Source organism: Pogona vitticeps, chromosome 6, assembly GCF_051106095.1.
Source record: "Pogona vitticeps strain Pit_001003342236 chromosome 6, PviZW2.1, whole genome shotgun sequence".
NCBI lineage: Eukaryota > Metazoa > Chordata > Lepidosauria > Squamata > Agamidae > Pogona > Pogona vitticeps.
Genome location: NC_135788.1, coordinates 69,504,870 through 69,524,087, shown reverse-complemented (window position 1 = coordinate 69,524,087; position 19,218 = coordinate 69,504,870). Strand labels below are relative to the sequence as shown.

The window sequence follows — 19,218 nt, the reverse complement described above, 5'->3', positions numbered from 1 at the left end:
GGATTAAACCTCAGGTCGTGAGCACAGTTTTGGCTGCAGTACAGCAGTTTAACCACTGCGCCACGAGGCTCTTTGTATCAAGATACTGTACTGTACTTCTTTCCAATCAAGGCTTCTTTATTGCATGCTCTGCAGCAAACTTTTGTGCAGCAGCAATGGCACAGCGCTCCCTTATAGTCTCCTGAGTTCACAGATTGACTGGTTTTAGCATGAGGGTGGTTTATTGTCGAGCATAGAGAAATGTTATGGTCCCAACCAAAGAGAGGAAATGTTTACAAATCTTTACAAATATGTAGGAAGGACTTCCTATAACCCAAATACCCTGTCCAAACCAGTTTGCCCTAGACAATCCAATGGTTCAAAGGATAGCTATAAAAATGCTGTATTTGATTCTCCTCATATTTTACAACCAGTACACAATTAATTATCTGTTGAACACCTTTTAAATTGCATTTTGCAAATTTTAACCATATAATATGTTTTATGAACTGGTTGTACATTTTTAAACTGCATTTTGTATATTTGGGCCATAAATATGTTTTATGAGCTGGTCACCCGACCGTAATAAATTCATTCATTCATTCATTCATTCATTCATTCATTCATTCATTCATTCATTCATTCATTCAATAGGACAGCCACTAGATGGATTTACTATGTTGGTTCCATGGGTAAAGTTTTTTTTTCATTTGGTAGATGATTTCTGTGTTAGATGAATCATGAGCTGCTATATAACCTAAGTGGACATCATGTGGCCTATTTTTTTAAAAAGGCATATTTCTGCTCTTGGAGTCTGCCAAGAACTGTGTTTTTCACCTTAGGGGCCTTTGTAGTGGTCCTCCAAGGTCTCTTAACTTCTGCAGACTTACAAAATGGGAAGTGCCCTTTTTGTTTGGCTTATTTTAGTGGCCATTTCTGGCCATTTCCTGAACCAGTGAGGCCTGCACAGGGGAGAGGAGAGAATTTAACCCCAAAGCCCACTGAGATTCTGCCCCCTCAGTGTAATAAAAAACTGATCAAGAAGTCGAATCAGATGAAATAGTTAGGGCATCATTAGATGGAGAAAATACATTATTGTTTCAGCCATGTATTCTCTGCCAAGCTTCTTGCTTGAGCAATCAAAGTGCAAATAAAATGTAGTTCAGACTCTTACGGCCAATAATAAAATAAAGGAAACTAATCTACAAGCTATGGGGGGCCAGAAAGCTTTTCCTATGGCAATCAGATGCTTGCTTGCTTGCTTACTTACTTTAATACCTTTCACCTGGTATAGGTAATCCAGGGTTATTCACAAATAATTTAAAACAAGTAGGAATAAAAAATATTTTTAAAAGATTAAAAGTGTAATGCAGGGCAAAATACTTTTGTGTAAAGTTATGCTGGTGTAAACCAGATTTGATGCCAGAAATATTTAATTTAAATGAGTTGAAAGCCTTTTGAAGCTTCAGAATGGAGGGGAGAAGCCTTACAGGTCAAAAATTGTGAGACTGGGACTGCCGATTTTTCTTTCTCTCCCTCCTTCTCCCTCTCTGTGTCTATCCCCACCTCTCTTTCAGACCAATCACAGGTTTACTACAGGTAAACCTGTACAGGTTTACTCAGATTTACTACAGTAGGAACACCTTATTCACAAGATCAGTATCCATTTATTCACTTATCCATGATTTGAAAATATTAAAAATATTAAAAGAAAAATTCTTTTAAAATCTTATTTCTAAAGGTGAAGTGGCCAGAAGTGGCCACTAGACGAAGCCAGAGATTATACTATGTATAGTGTTTGCTATTAAGATAGTGTTTGCTTTTCATTGTCCCTGGGAAGGGTTGGAACCAATTCTCCACAGATACAAGGATATTACTGTACAGTGGTGCCTCGCAAGACAAACGCCTCGCTGGACAAAAAACCCCGCAAGACAAATGGTTTTTGTGATCGCTGTGGTGCCTCGCAAGATGGCTTCTTCTATGGCCGTGCTTTGCAAGACTAATGTTTTTCTCAAGACTGATGCCTTGCAAGACAAATGAATTATTTTCATCTTGCGAGGTTCCCATATGAATGCATTGCAATGCATTCCTATTGGAAACTGCTTTTCGCAAGATGAAAATTTTGCAAGACAGCACTACTCGCGGAATGAATTACATTCATCTTGCGAGGCACCACAGCTTAGCAACTTTGGGGAGGGGCATTCCCCAAAAAACAACCTCCAAATTAAGAACAATTAGAGGGGGAAAATAGATCAGCAAATATAGTTCTGCCAGCCCGTCTTATGACTTCCTTTGTACAGACTATAACAAATCCTGGAGCAATGAAAGTAAAATTTTAACAGCTGAAATGCAGCAACAAAGTTATGCTCCCAAGGCTGATGGCATCATCAGTCATAGCTGGGTATTTTTTTGGGGGGGGGGGCGATCTGATGTTTCTTATTCCTCCCCCATCTTGAGTTCCAAAGCTCCCTTGGAATCCCTTTCATCCTGAGGATGTCTTTGGGGTTGTGGAGTGGAAGGGAGCCTTTCATGTCCAAAAACCGCTGGTCTGAGTCCTGCTGTGGCAATTTAGCAAATCCTGGAACACTGAAGGTCAACTTTTAACAATTTTTCCACTATATAATCCATATACTATGAAACAAAGAATAAAGTAGCTCCCTGAGAACATGGTGGGTTTTATGTACAGTTTTTTAAAATTTGTGTTTCTTGCCTCTGGTGAGCTCCCAAACAACTGAACTGGACAAATTAAGTTATGAGGCCAATGGGTGAAAGCTAGGAATTCTGAAGACAGAGAGGCCTTCTCCTGAATAGAAGAGTACATAATAGTTCTGCTGTAGTAGGCCATCCCTGGCAGTTTTGGTTTCAAACTTAGGCCAACAGATCTGTGCCTTTGATTAGAGGACTCAGTGACTGAAAAGTGAAGGAGATGCATGTGTGTGTGTATGTGGTATAGGTCGTGGCTGACATTCGACATCTCATGTATAAGGAGACAGATAGCATATTTCCTCCTGGAATGAAGATTCTGCCAAATATAAGAAGACGACACCCAGGCACAAATTCTTGAGCTTGACAAGGGCAGAAATATTTCATCTCCATTTATCTTTATAATGAGTGTGCCTGATATTATTACAAGGATAAAACTAAACAGAAGATAGATTATTTCTTTCTTTTCTAAGATCAAGAATGTTGTCCCTAAATGTCATCTTGTTGTGTTTGGCAGGATCTTTAAATAGATTCAAGAAGACTTTTTCCAGTGGGAACCAGAGGGTTGTTGTGCAGCGTTATTATTTTCAGGAGGTACTGGGAATATTTCACTTAATAATATATTGCTAGAGTGGAGAACCTTGGTGCTCAGTACGGTTTCTCCCAGAGCTCCCGCCATCCCCAAATGATGATGTAACTAATGGTAAGGGATTTGAGAGACCCAGCGTAGTGTAGTGAAGAGAATGGCAGACTAGGATACTGGTATCAAGTAAGTGATCACAAAATGGCCCCATGTTCTAGAGTGCCTTGATCTTTGGACCACTGGTGTACACTCTGGAGAACCATCCGGGAACGCACACAGGCAGTTTGTTGTCAGGTAGCGTGGTGCTCCTTTCCAAAGATTTGAGATGGGGCAGCCCCTGTTCAGTCCATGGACTTCCTCACGAATCAGTGTGTGGACTGTTTGGGTAATAGAAGCAGAAGTGGATATGCTTGATGAAGGTCTGGTGTTCTATCAGAACGTGAACCATTCAGTCCCTGTTTACATCCACTAATGCTTTTACATTACTTTTCAGCTACACAGATCTTTTAGAACCACACATTTTGAGTCCTTTTGTGGCAGGGTGAGTGGATGGCAGGTTCATGTCACCTCTGTAGGCAAGATAATATCAAGCCCTGAGACCATTGGTGCACTGGCTGAATCACTAGGTTGAGATTCTTCACCCAGGCTCATTTTTGCTCTTCTTCCACTTTCCCTGCATGGAAACACAGAAGAAAAGCACAAGCATCTCAGCCATCATTTCTTGGCACTAGCTAGCTGTTTTGGTGTTCGGCACATTCTTGGAAATACTGGCTGAATATGGCCAACTTTTCTCCTCCTCAGTCTTCCCCCTCCACGGAGATTGAAGGCCCTTTGCATGCTGCATTTGTTTTCTTTCTAACAGAGTATTTTTATTGTAGGAGACAATTCAAAAATGTTATTGTTTACAGTGATGCAGTGTGTTCTACCACTTCAGCTTGTTGCAATTGTAGTCTAGGACTTTCATCATTGATGTGTGTTCTTTACTAAGCATCATGCTAGCTAGGGCTGATATTGCACTCCAGTATCACCTGGAAGGTTGCATGTTGCCTCAGAGTAAACAAATGTTTTGTTTTATTTACTTTATTTAAAATATTTTTACCATGCCTTTTTCCTTAAAATTACGCAAGACAGCTTACATTATTAAGAGACAATATTTAAACCTAACAGCAATACATATACAAGTACTAAAACTGATCAAATAAATGCCACATTAATAGATGGTAAACAAAAGCAACACTATCAATATATTCAAAGCAATAAGGCATAATCATTCATTTTAAAAAACCCATTCAGACAACCAGTCATTAAGGGAAAGCTTACCTGAAGAGAAAGGTATTCATCTGCTTGCAGGAGGACAGCAATGATGGGGCCAGGCTGGCCTCCTGTAGGAGGGATTTCCAAACTGTTAGAGTAATAACAGAGAAAGTCCTCTCCTGTGTCCCCATCAGATGCACCTATGAAGGTGGTGGGACCAAGAGAAAGGCCTCACCTGATGACCTTAACACCCAAGCGGGCTAATAGTGGGAGACACAGTCTTTGAATGGGTTGTACCCAGGCCATTTAGGGCTGTACAGTTTAGAGCCAGCAGTTTGAATTGTGCCTGGAAACTGACTGGGAGCCAGTGGAGCAGCTGTAACAGGGATGTTATGGGGTCTCTGGGTCCAGCCCCAGTTAGAAATCTGACTGCCACATTTTGGGCCCACTGAAGTTTCTGAACACTTTCCAGAGGTATCCCCACATAATGTTACAGCAATCCAGCCTAGATATAGCTAGGGCATGTATCACCATGGTCAGATCAGAGCTCTCCAGAACTGGCACAACTTGTGCACTGTTTTAACTGTGACAAAAAAACCTGGGCATCCAAGCTCAGAGACAAATCCAGAAGCATCCTGAAGTTGTTCACCTGTGTTTTCAGAGGGAGTGCAACCCCATCTAGTGTTGTGTGTTATGTGCCATCAAAATAGAACAAGCTTATAGTGACCTTTTAAACATAATGGAGATATTTAAGGAGTAGTTTTACAAGTTCACCACCACCATCACTATCGTGAATTTCCATGGCTGAATGGGGTCTTCTGAATCATAATCCATTATTCTGTCCACTGCATCACACTATGTATCTTTCATTATGAAATAGCTGGTCTAATATGATACTGTGGTATGTCAGCTGTATGTGTAGCATGTAACCTGTGGTCATTTAACAATCTTGCTTGAGATAGTTCCAAGAGTGCTCCTTTCTAAATTGGACATGCTACTATGTAATTTTCGGCATGTCTGTTTTCTACCCAGCCGGCCTGGTTTTCTGTGCTTTATTCCATTTGGTCAAGCATTTACTCTTTAGGAGATATTTTGCGGGTTTCTTTAACAGATCCAAAGAGTACATTAAGGAGATTGGTGGTTACTCTCTGGAAAAGGAATTGCCGTTGATGCTGCATGTGGTTGTTTTCATTTTACTTGAGCTTTATTTTAGAAAAGTAACTATGTTCTAAATTTTCTTGTAGGAATTAGCAAAATCCTGTTAGAAAGCAGGAAGTGGTTTTTGCACACAAGTGGTTTTGTGTACGGACACATACAAAATAGCATCATCTTTTTAGTATGAAGGCTTGTTTCAAAAAGAATAATTTGATGCCTTACTTGTACAGTTATTATGAGGGAAATTAACAGAATGGGACATAATATCTAAAGCCTTGTATGTCTCTGCCTAAACTTACAGTAATGTTGTATTTTTTCCCCCCCAAGCTGATGTTTCTTCCAAAAATGTTGCTCATTAATAGTCAAATTACAACACCTTCACTGTCTATACAATGTACTATAGGTATAAGTTCCTATTTTCTTTCTAGCAAGTATTGATAGATGAATAGAAGAAACTCAGCTGCTTATTTGTTTGGGCTTGGGACATGGGTTCCTACCATATATGCTGTAACTAGCTGCAGATATCCTGGTTTAAAGAGATTAGGCTGAGATTAAAGGGGCAAGGAGAGGAAACTCATTTATCTTCAAAGTATCAACCTGACTTTATCCCTTTCCTCAATCTTGTCAGTCCTGCATTAGCCATTTAATAATTTACTGATATCTTTAAATCACTTGTGAAATTATTTTTCTCATAGGCTGTTGTTGTTATTTTTTAAATCTGAAGCAAGAAAAGCTTTCTGACTTTCAACTTTAGTGAGATATAAATTTAGGACGGTCCTGCAGGTCTGATTTGGCAGAATCAAAGACAAGATTCCTCTCTAGCTTTTAGTAGTTTGCCATCTGCACTGTTGATTTGCCCTTAAGATACTGCAGATATAAAGGTGACTGTTTTTGTTAACCCAGGTGTTCTCCACATATGAAAAAGGAAGGGCACTAACTTGGCCCATCCGTCTTTGCTTTCAATATGTGAAAGCATCAGTCTGAAGATGGGGTGGTTGCTGTATCTGTGTAGGCTCTCCAGCTAAACCTGAACTTGATTTTTTTTTGGTTCTGGTTCCAGTGGGGAACCTACTTTGATGCAGTAGCTTTCCCTTTTTCAGACTGTTGTTTTCTTGTGTTGAAAGATATTATGCTTCCATCATATGCTCCCTTCATCACATGTGGAGAACAAACAGTTTAAGAAAAACCGAATAGGGCTTTTGCATTTTTCTAAACTTTTTGAAGAACACAATTCTTCTAATTCTGAGGAATCAGGCATTCCTTATGTTTGGTAAATGGCCATCAGCCCTTGTAAATGGTTTCAAACAGAGGGGCTTCTAAATGTCCAAGAGATTTTGCTGACTAAGTTAGAGGACCAAGCCCCCAACAACCATGCCCACAAGCAATTACACACAGAGAAGCTACATAGATAGCAAGTTAAATCTTGCATTGGTGCTAAAAATAGGCAAGTAGCTACCAGCACATCTGAAGGTAGCAGGCTGGCTTAAGAGCTTTGGGGTCTGCTGCATGACACACACAGCTCTGTCATCCAAGAGAAAGGGATGGCTAGGAGAGTTGCCAGTGCTTTCCTCTAAATTATCATCTTCCATCTAAGGTGGCTTTCTGTCTTATTTTGAGTAGCAGAAAAGAGGTTGTCTGCAGAGTTCATCTACTGGTTCTGTAATTCAGGCATTCTCAGGTGAGATGAAGCAATGCTGCTAGTTTGTATTCAGCAGTGATGTTTCCTTAAGTTTTGAAACCTCTTTGCATCCTTATCTTCTGGTGTGATTAGAAGACAAGACTGGATGCATTGCTAGATATCTGTTGATCAGCAAGTATTTCCTACTGTTAAAGAATGGTGAACATTTTAATTCTAACTTGCACCAAGATAGCTGAGACATAAAAGACATATGCATGAACTGTACACAACATTCATTTCAGCATCTTCTTAGGCAGTCTTTTGGTGCTTAGATGATGATGATGATGATGATGATGATGATGATGATGATGATTTGCTACTATATCACAATGATGGTAAATTATTTTTGCCAGTTAGGGAAATCTAAATGATGTGTTGCAAAAAGAGCTGACTTTGTAAGAGGACATTTGAATACATGAAGAATAAGTAAAATTTATTATTTTAACATAGCCAGTGCAGTGCTTGTAACTAAGCCTTTCCAGTATTTACAGGATAAACTTACACAATTCAGATTGTTATGATTTAAATTCACAAGGACCATAGGGAAATTATATTTTTGTTAAGGATGCAATGTATACAAAGGCTACACACTAACAGTTAGTTTCTGTAGTCTGTTTCCTACAAAGTAACCTCTGTTAAGAGGCTTCTTTCTGCTATTAAAAAAGGGGAGGTGTGTTAGTTTAGACTTTCAAAGTGCTGTCCTCTGAAGATGCCGGCCACAGAGACTGGCGAAACGTTAGGAAGAACAACCTTTGGAACACGGCCAAAGAGCCCGAAAAACCCACAACAACCATTAGATCCCGGCCGTGAAAGCCTTCGCGAATACATAGTTTTGAATTTGTTAATCGAAAGCACAAAAGTACAATCTCTAGTATGAATAAACCTGCCACCCTGCCCACCTCATGCCAGGTGACAAAAGTGAATGAAGTGTCCCATTAGCACAATAACTGGCATCAGATAGGTAGCAGCACAACTATTACAACAGTCTGTAATTCACAGTATATAGTTCAGGCATACTTTGTGTTGAACCATTGCAAAACTGACTCATGGATTTGCATCACCTGCACATCCATATCTATTTCAGTCTGAGCATGGAGAAAAATGATAGAATGATAGAAAAGTAGGAGAACCATTCCACAGATCATTCATTTTCCCGACTTTCATGCAAATCTTTAATTTATTCTTTAATTGAGTGTGATTGTATTCATTTGAATTTGTAGGCTGCCAAACAGTTTTTACTGGGACTGTCAGCATTTTTTGTTAAAATCAATTAAACAGAAAATAAATAATGGCATATTTTAGGTCTAATAATATTGTTTTCGATAATCATTAAAATATTTTGAAATGCTGCATGCAAATCATGGGTTTGACCAATAGAACATTGTGATATATGTCACATTCATCTTTCCTTCAGGGTCATACCCAGTGTGGTGTAGCAGACAGGTTTGAATCCCTGCTCAGCCATAGAATCTCACTGGGGGTGTAGAACTGGTAAAACCACTTTTTAAATATCTCACCTAACTTGAAAGTGCCATTAGTGCCACTATAAGTCAGTTCTGACTGGGTGGCACATAACATAACAACTCTGTAGTTAAGTCATTATGAGAACACAACATGTTAGTGTTTGAACCACACTGTCACCTTCCAGTGAAATCTCTGAGTGGTTGGAATGACCTGTTTGTAATTAACATGGATGTTTAATATATTTTGAGTGTTCATATTTTACAGATTGTAAAACAGATGGCCTCTCATTATTTTAAATTATTTATATATTTATGTTGTGTCATTTCTATGCCACCTTTCCCCTTGTGGTGGTTGCAGGCTCAATCATCCTGCTTTAGAATTTTTGACAGCAGGCCATCTATTATATAGACAGACACACACAGAGAGTGAATGAATAGCTGCTTATTTTTAGTAACAGGGAGATATTTAGAAATGATTCTGGGAAACTTCAAGGGTTCTGCTTTCCCATGTTTTGATAATGCTGTGATATCCAAATTCAGATACTACCACTCAAGGAAACACACAGACACATTTTCCTTGAGTGATAGAATCTCAGTCACATCCACAGTCAATACCTAGACAGAATACTGAGTGGACAGGCAAGAGGCCACTTAGTCATCCCCATCATGTTGCAACATACAGTATTTTATCCGCATTTCATTTCTCAGAAGCTTCTCTAAATGCATGGCTACTGCTATACATAAGCAGAGGTAATTTTGACAAAATCTGTCCCCCCATTTCAATCTAGTAGTATGTTTCCCTTTTGGGAGGAGGGGGTATGGTTTGTGACTGCCCCCATCCTTGAAATTACTGCACCTCACAACATACATTTGATTAATTACTTTTAATTGACAATGTCAGCAGCAACCTTGACTTTCCTTTCATAACTTCTTTGGCTTGTTAACCCACATAGTGATAAACACAGGTTGTAAAGTTGTTCTCAATAAAATAATGGTTCCTCCCCCTGCCTACGACCACCTGTAAAATAGTCTCCCTTCAAGAAAGGAAATCAGCAAGGATTTTAAAAGACAGAGAAAACAGAAGTGATTTCGAAAGGAGATTGTGCCAGGAGTTCCTTCAGGAGGTCTGTCAGAACTCTGTAGCTCTAATGGCATTTTATTTTAATAACCTTGCTTGCGGAGGGAGTAGGCCTTTCCTTTTTTGGAAGAAAATGAATGAACTGATATTTGTGCCTCTGGTAATCTTGCATCAGCACATCCCAAAGAGCATTCAGACAAAAACGGAGAAATAAATCCACCTCTTAGCTGAAATTACTTCAATATTATGCCCCCACTCACAAAAGTAAGAAAGGAAAAAAGAAAGTGTAAGAAACTATCACACTTGGCCTTAGGAAATTTGGGACTTTTTGTTGTTTTTCACAGCAGTAATTCATAGCCATGCTTCTGCAAGGTTGTTCTTCAAATCTCATGAGAACATGTGTGTACGCATTTGTGTTTTAAACCCATGTTTCCAGACAGGGCTGGATATTCCTCACATCCAGCCAGTCTTAGCAGCAATTTAGTTCATGTCACGCCCTTTCTAGTTGATAGACCAGAAGGAGTTACATACAGGAAAACAAATACAAATAAAGGGAAAACCTCTCTGAACTCTTGTTGGCATCCATCTTCGGTTTGCTATTGCACATTTTTTCATGTCTTTTCAGCTTGTTGCTCAAAGGATTTGATTTATGAGGCAGTATGTGGCACTAGGACGTTGGGAACTGTCATCAGGGTTGTGTCCATTTCATCAGTTAGCCCAATGGAAAATAGGCTCCTATAAAAGCTGTGTCTGGAATTTTTTTAAAAAAATCCCGAGTAGCGAATTTTTGTGCAAAATCTAGTCACAGTTGGTAGTTCTAATTGTATTGTACCTCAGTGTTCTGAAAGCGATTTGTTTTTTACTTTAATTAAATAAAGGCCTTAGTATTTATGTACATAAACATTGTGCTTGCAGTTTTATTATATGATGGATTTTGTAGTAGCAAGGCTTCAGGTTATAATTTGAAGTTAGTTCTGACAAATTCTTATGCATGCAATTCCCATACAGAACTGAGGTTGTTGCACAGAAGGATAAAATACAGTGTGAGACAAGTAATATTTCTGTATTGGATGAAATACGTAGCACAGGAAATAGGAAAAAATATGTGTAACAAAAAATATAAGGTTTGATCTGTGTTGTTGGGAGATGGAGTGGAGGCGGTTGCCTATTTTGGCAATAAATAAGATGTTATGACCTTCTCTTCCCTGCCTTTTGGTATTTGGCCATGTATGTTATAAAGATCATAACTAAACTCAGTTGACCATGACCCAGGAAAAGTGTGCATTGAAACCAGAGATACTGTATTGTTTGGGAAGAATGTAGAAGGTTATTCCTATACTGAAAAGAAAAGTAAAACATTACATAAATGACCAAAGAAACACTTAAAATTAAGGTTATGGATAGATGAGAAGGAAAAGGAAAAGGAGACAGAAGTAGGATCAGAATCCTGAATGTAACTTTTCAGTGACTGTCATGTAAGGACAGTGGGAACTACTACAAGAACAAATGCAAAGAAATAGAGGAGAAGAACAAAAGGGGGAAAACAAGAGATCTCTTCTGGAAGATCCAAGAAATCAAAGGGAAACTTAACCCAAATTTTCAGTGCTGAATGAAGCACACTATGTGACTTGGAGAAAATAACAAAAAGCTGGAAACAGTATACTGAAGACCTTTACAGAACATATAAAGGGATGACCAATCTTCTTTTAGAGAGGAATCCTATGATGAAGAACCTACAGACTGTAAAGTTAAGTGAAAGCTGCTCTGAAAGCACTGAGAAGAAATAAATCACCAGGGGTCGATGGGATAGTGATAGAAATATTTCAAGCCACAGAGACTGAATCTGTCAAAACCCTAACAAGAATATGCCAACAAATATAAGAAACAAAACAATGGCCAATAGACTGGAAACATTCAATATACAATCCAATCCCCAAGAAAGGAGATACCAAAGAGTGCAGTAACTATAGGACCATTGCTCTAATTTCCTGTGCAAGCAAAGCTGGGTTCTAAAATGGAAGAGGCACTTGAGACCATATTGAAAACATTTGTGAGCTACTAGAGTGCACCAAATAATTTCTTAAGAAGACCAGTCTATGCTTTATAGACTATTGCAAAGTCTTTGACTGTGGATTATTCTGAAAAGAATGGGTGTGCTTCAGCACTTTATTGTCCTGATGCATAACCTATATATGGACCAGAAGGACAGAATACTGTACAAAGAGAAAGAATGGTTTCCTATAGATAAAAATGTCACACAAGAATGCATTTTATCCTCTTATGAGTTCAGTCTGTACACAAAACATGTCATAAAGAAAGCCAGGCTAGATTCAGATGGAGTCAAAATTGGTGGAAAAAACCATTTAGTACAGCTTCCTGTATCTCACAGTGGCCCCACCAGATGCCTCTGGGAGCACACGAGACAATTAGATACATGTTTCCTGATACCCCTCCCCTACATCTGGCATTTTGAAGTACTATCCTTTTAAGCCTGGAGATTATACATCCCCATCATGGTTTATAACCTGAGATAGACTTTTCTTCCAGGAATCTATCCAATCCCCTTTTAAAGGCATCTAGGCCAGATGCCATCACCACATCCTGTGGCAAGGAGTTCCACAAACAGCATGCTGGGTGAAGAAATATTTTATTTTTTCTGTTCTCAGACTCCCAACACTCAATTTGAGTGGATGTCTCTTGGTTCTAGTATTGCGTGAGAGGGAAAAGAGCTTCCTTCTATCCACTTTACCAATTCCTTGCATAATTTTTATATGTCTCAATCATGTCCTCTTGCCAGGACCCAAGGAATAATATCCAGATGCTTGAAGGGGAAATGACCCCTTGGCCTTCCTGGTACATTGGCACTTTTGCTATCCATGCAAGGGCAAAGGAAATTTATTTTGCAGTTTGTTTGTTTGTTTGTTTGTTTGTTTGTTTGTTTGTTTGTTTGTTTATTTATTTATTTATTTATTTATTTATTTATTTATTTAATATGCAGCCCACTCTACCCAGAGGTCTCTGGGCGGCTTACAATAATTAAAATTCAATACAATAAAAGATAAATTGATTAAAATACAATTAAAATACAATTAAAATTGCCATCATCAGGACCCACAGTTGATGTTATTTCAATAAAAAGCCTTCTGAAACAGTTGAAGGTATATTCCTGTGAGACTGGTCAGTTCCATGGAAAGAAATTTAAATTGACCGACCAGTAGTCTTGCTGACCTGGGCAGATATCCTAGAAAATATTACCAGCCTCAATTATGTGTTCAAAGGCGGATAGGAGCCTGTGATTCCCCTAGGTAGGGAGGTTTGGATTTGTTATGGATGCTGATAAGTATTGAGCCTTTCCCAGAAAAAATGAGCTAGGAAGCTATAAATTGCAGGGTGGATTGGTCAATTTGTCTGTATTAAATGGTGCAAAAATCAGCTACCTATGATTTTAACTTATCTTTCATTTTCAGCTCCAAAGTGAACATGGCAGCACCTCCAGAAAAGTTCATTGTGGAAGAGCATAGGACCATAATCAAGTTCCTGTTTTTCCAAGGGAAAGATGCAAAGCAGATCCATGATAAAATGTCACAAACTATGAGTGACGGTAGCCCTTCATATGCAACAGTTAAACATTGGGTTGTCAGTTTTTAAACTGGCCATTTCGGTGTTGAAAGTGAGATGCCCAGTGGAAGGCCTATTTCTCTCTCTGTGCCTGCAGATGTGAAAGTCATCCATGACATGATCATGGAGGACCGCCAAATATCAGCCAGAAGTATTGCTATATATCTGAGAATATCACATGAGAGAGATGGTGCCATTATCCACAGGGACTTGGAAATGAGAAAGCTGGCAGCAAAGTGGATCCCCAAACTTTTGACAACTGAACAAAAGAGGAAATATGTGGAGTCATCAGTGGCTGTTTTGGAACATTTTGCAAGAAATGAATCAGGTTTCCTGGGCAAACTGGTAACTGGTGATGAGACATGGATCTACTATTATGATCCTGACCCAACGGAACAGTCTTAGGAATGGAGGCACAGTGGTTCTCCCAGGCCAAAGAAGTTTCAAGTCCAAAGGTTGGTGCAGAAGCAAATGGCAACAGTTTTTTGGGTTAAGAAGGGAGTTCGCTGGTGGACTACCTCCAAAAGGGTTCAACCATCAATGCAAAATATTACTGTGCTTTATTGATGAAGTCTAGGCAAAACATCAAGGAAAAATGTCGAGGAAAGCTCTCCAAAGGTGTCATCCTGTTGCATGATAACGTCTCGTCACACACTGGTGAAACAATGGCAAAACTGACCTCCTTAGGCTTTCAAGTGATGTCCCATCCACCCTATTCTCCCAACCTGTCTCCTTCTGGCTATTATCTGTTCCCCAAACTCAAAAAATACCTAAAGGGACAAAGATTTGGGAGTGTTCTGGAGGCAACTAATGCTGCAAATGAGTGGTTACACCAGCAGTCGGAAGAATTTTATTTGCAGGGACTTAAGAAGCTGCAGGACAGATGTTACAAGTGAATTGACTTCCTGGGGGGAAATGTAGAATAGTGTGAGAGTTACAGCTTCCTAGCTCATTTTTTTTCTGGGAAAGGCTCAAGACTTATCAGCACCCTCTCAAATCTGTGTTATATACCCTTTCTAGAAAGTGATTTGTTTCTAGAAAGGGTGAAGAGTGAACCACTGCAGTGCAGGGCCTGACACAGACTCCTCACCTCCAGAGCCATCAGATGATAGGTGAACGCTGTGAAGAAGCAAGAACAACCTGCTTCCTCACGAGAAGAACCAGGCTCTTACTCTGGGATTAAGTTGAGTTTCTGATATTTAAGTGGCCTCACAAAATGTTCTTACTTCAGCTTCAGGAAATAAATACAAAAAAGGCCATTTTTTAAAAAATTACATGTTGGCAGGTTACCCCCACCTCCCTCCAAGATTTCCTGGCAGTTGAAAACCTTTCTTTTTTACTTCACTCAAAACAAATGCATATGTACCCTGATCCAGGGATTTTTTAAAAATTGCAAAGTGTGTGTTTCTGTGTGCGTGTTTTTAGATGTTCTCTTGTCGTAATTTGGATCCTTTAGCTTCAGGTTCCTGGACACTGGGCTCTTTCTGCATCTGTTAACTTTTCTTCCAACAGTTAAAAAGGTAGAGGAGAATGGTGGGGTGGACAGAAAACACTGACATCCCCCAGGGATGTTCCTTTCCCCTTTCCTTCCTTTACTTGGAGACTTCCTGTGCACGTCAATGCCTATGATCTCATAATCCAAAAATAGGCTTAGCTGCGCTGGGGTGAGGGGAACAGGAGACAGGTTTTCTGTAATTAAATTTATTGAACTAACTCTCCCCAAATAAGCTGGAATCCAAGACATGAATTTGCTGAATTGGGGGCGTGGGTGTGCCTTTTGCACTTTAGTAATGAGATCATGGAAGAGAGCAGGACATCTGTAATCAATGCCAAAGAAAATACTTTCCCCTCATTTCCCCCCCTCCCTTTCCTAGAACAAATGCTCAGAAGTTCAGCCTAATGTATTTGCAAATAGTAACGCAGTCATTAGAATACCATATATGTCTCTTAAAGTGTATGTGAAATATTTTGAAGCAATAGTGCCTGGGGTCTACATATCTTCCTGTTAGAGCCCCCACATTTTCTTTCTTTCTTTATCAGATCAATTTGATTGCAGTAGGGCATATCTTATCAATTAAAGAAGAGCTAAAAATCGTATGACTCAGCATGCAGCAGATAATATATCTTTGTACATTGGAAACCCCCCCCCCCCCCGAATTGTTATTTAAAACCCCTCCTGTTACTGTGAATGAGAAGGAAAGTATCTATGGCAGCCTCCGGTTGGAGGAGTTAACAACCCACTTCTGGGGCATCAGGGGAAAAAAGAGAGGCCTTTGATCCTGCGCAGCCAGAGATGCCTCCATCTTTGGAATGGCTATGGGGCTTATCACCTTCTGGACCAACCACTCTCAGAAGATTTATATTTATGGGACTTCTTTAACTAAAGCATCTAGAATGGCGGTACCCTTTCCTCAGTGGAGGGGCATCTCTGCTACATCCTAGCCTTCAGCCAGGGCCTTGGGAGGGAACAGTTAGGATTCCAGTGCCCAGTCCTTTATAAATATTATTAGTAAACGTAATTAAAATATTAAGTATTTGAAGGAAGACCATCTCATATTTAATAGGGGTATTTAATTAAGTGCCATTCCTTTTAAAAATGGGAAAAAATTATATAAAGAGCTGAGTGCATAAGTTCTTTGTACCATTTTATTCTTTTAAAATTGTGTGGCACAGCAAGAAGGTATGTGCTGTGTTTTAGCACAAAATGAATGAGCTGCAGTTTAACTTTTAGCATTATCTCTTGAGCTTTCTCTCCCCAGATGATGTTAACCTTCAAACAGCTTGTTGGATTGTCTCTAAAGAATCTAAATTTAATTTTAAGTGTTACTCCAGGAAATATCTTTGGTTTTAATATGCTTTTAAAAAATATTATATATCTTTATGGATTTCTTTCAGCTGTCTTAATGGGAGATTTTTTTGTGTGCAAGGAGAATTTAATATAGAGACGATATTTAAAGGAAAGTGTATCTGGATAGTCAGCACCAGTTTTCATTTCTTTGTTCAAGGCATATAGCTGAGTGACAAAACAGCACTTTTAGAGTTCTATTTCCTTATCCCTTAAGGTACGGAAGCACTTTACTTGAACTGATGTGCATTAACAATCGGTCTGAAACCTATATGTGATAAGGACATAGCCATTCCTCATGAGAAACAAACATGAGGAAGTACTGAAGACATCTAGCTTGCAGATAATGTAATGCAGTGGTTCTCAAACTTGAGTCCCCAGTAGTTCTTGCTTCTCAGATAACCTGATAATAAAAACACAATAAGTTGCCTTTACTAACATCTCTTCCGCTGTAGGTAGTATTTTTTGTTTCTCAGTACTTCTTTCTCCTTCATTGATTATCCCTTTATTGTGTTCCCTTGGAGCTTAGGGCAACTTCACTGCATAGGGGGTGGGAAAGGGCAGCCCTCCAGATACTGTTGAATTGCAAATCCCTTCTGCCCTACCCAGTATATTCAATGGTGAGAAATGCTGGGATTTGCAGTTCTAACAATATCTGGAAAGCCTCATGTGGCCCACCAATGCATTCTTCCAAATTTGCAAAGGAGAGGTAGAGATATTAAAATGCCCTACAAGTCTTGGAAAAGTATACAGCATACTTTAAATCAGGCATGTCCAACTTGCAGCCCAAGGGCCGCATGCAGCCCAGGTCGGCTCATAATGCGGCCCAGTGCAATTTTTTATTTTTAAAGAAATTCCAAAGTTTCAAGTTACACTGCCAGCGCTTGTGGCCGGAATGCAGGTGGGGCATGTCACAACAGGGGGGGGGGGAGAGGGAAGGAAGGAGTGTGAGGGGAGGGGAGAGGGTGCTGTGTGACTGCATCAATAGGTGGACCCCCTCGCGGCCCCATAAAGCCGCCGGAGTCGAAGCTGCCAGCCTCTGCTGTCTGAGATCGCAGCTGCCAGTAAGCGCGCTTGGAGCGGGGCTGCAGAGGATGGCTAGGGCTGCCCCCCCATGCGGCCCAAACCAAATTTATGTGTGGCCCAAACCAAATTTTCATCTTCTAATGTGGCCCAGGGAAGGTGAAAGGTTGGACACCCCTGCTTTAAATCAAGGCAGACTGATGAAGTTGTGCACTCTGGAAGCAATTCAGAAGTTCCCATCTCCACAGTGCACACATTTTTCACCATTCTAACCTGAGGAAGAAAACTGATACTTTTTGGAACTTTGAAAACATTTATGTCATGGGTTTCTTTGTTCTGTTTCCAGTGCCTTTAAACCCCTTTTCCACTTTTCTTTTCTTTTATTCCAAAAGTTCCATCTGAACATGACATATCACTTTGAAAAAAAGCATAAAGATGTTGGGTTGAGTTCAATTTGTAGTAATACAATGCTGTTGATCCATTTAAATAAACCCTCAGAAATTTTGTGTATGAAGTTGTTCAGTGATGCAGGATCAGAGAAAGTTGCTTTAGACTTTTATCCGACAGATTGCCCATCTAACTGTGCATTGTGTACTCTGCTTGATGATCTTTGCCTAATCTCAAAGCAGAGATCTTTCCCATATGTTTTAACTGACTGATTTTAAATTTAGAGATATCAGAGCTTGGATGTGAGACAAACTTTATGCAAAGTGTGTGCGTTACTACTGAACTATTCACCTTTCCTCTTATCAACCTATGGTAGTTCTGCAAGGTCTGTACTGTATTTTGATTTCTGTATCTGTTGGGCAGAATCTGGTAGTACTGATTGGAACAACAGCAATGACGTGAGAAATAGCAGTAACTGCTCTTAGATTGTGCACTCTGTTTCTGTGTGGGCACATGTGTGTCAAACTACTGAAAACTTAGTTTTAAAAAATTGGCTGTGGAGAGCTGTGGTTTTTTAGACCAAAATAAATAAAACATCCTACCACTACATCCCTGGAGAAACCACAGGAAGATGATTGGTATTCATTCTAGTTGGTGGGCCTTGACAAAATTATATGGATGAATTTTCTAAAACCACTTAAAATGTGAAGAGATATAGATGTTTTGAAAATGGGAGGCTGTGTAATAATTGCAGCCAAAGTGTGTGTAGGTAACACTGTATGGATCTCCCCAATGTTTTACTTTTCCCCACCACGCTTGGTGCGCTGAAGCATCATCTTCTAAAATATTGACTCTTTTCCCTCCCTCAGGAAGAGATGGGCATTGCATGTGAGTTGCTGGAACCAGACTCAGATTTCCTTAAGTGCAGTGTGGGCTTTCCCTTCATGAGATCAAAGTCAAAGGTAATGAATTATGACATGTAGTAGCTGTGCGCTTCCCTGTGTCTCAGGAGAACTTGTGGGTCACCAAATACTTTGCAAATTCACTGTGAATTCACACTTTGACCACAGAGAGACTGTGGTTATCTCTCTGCTTTTTTTGTAAGGTGTCGCTGATCACTCTTCTTTGAACAAACTACTTCGATGGCTGTTCATGATGGGTGACGGGGGCTTTATGGAATTTAACTGGGAATGCAAATAGGAATTCTTTTTTCAGCTGTCAGAAATTGATTTGGTGAATAATTTGGGAAACAACTGTCCACCATTTTTGTCCTTGCTTGTCCCCCACTGTATGTTATATTTTCTTTCACTATGGAAAATGTATAAAGTTCTCTCTCTCTCTCTCTCTCTCTCTCTCTCTCTCTCTCTCTCTCACACACACACACACACACACACACACACACACACACACACACACACACACACACACACACACACACACACACACACGGGG

At 39.7% G+C, this 19,218-nt stretch overlaps 1 protein-coding gene across 2 annotated transcripts in view; it reads left to right on the top strand.

The window, feature by feature from the left end:
* Nucleotides 1-19,218, top strand: part of ITGA9 (integrin subunit alpha 9) — a 389,935-nt gene that overhangs the window by 217,008 nt on the left and 153,709 nt on the right. For both annotated transcript variants that reach the window (XM_078377516.1, XM_073003815.2), the window contains exon 19: nt 18,636-18,728. In XM_078377516.1, the coding sequence (XP_078233642.1) occupies nt 18,636-18,728 (93 nt within the window). The remainder of the gene's footprint in view (nt 1-18,635; nt 18,729-19,218) is intronic.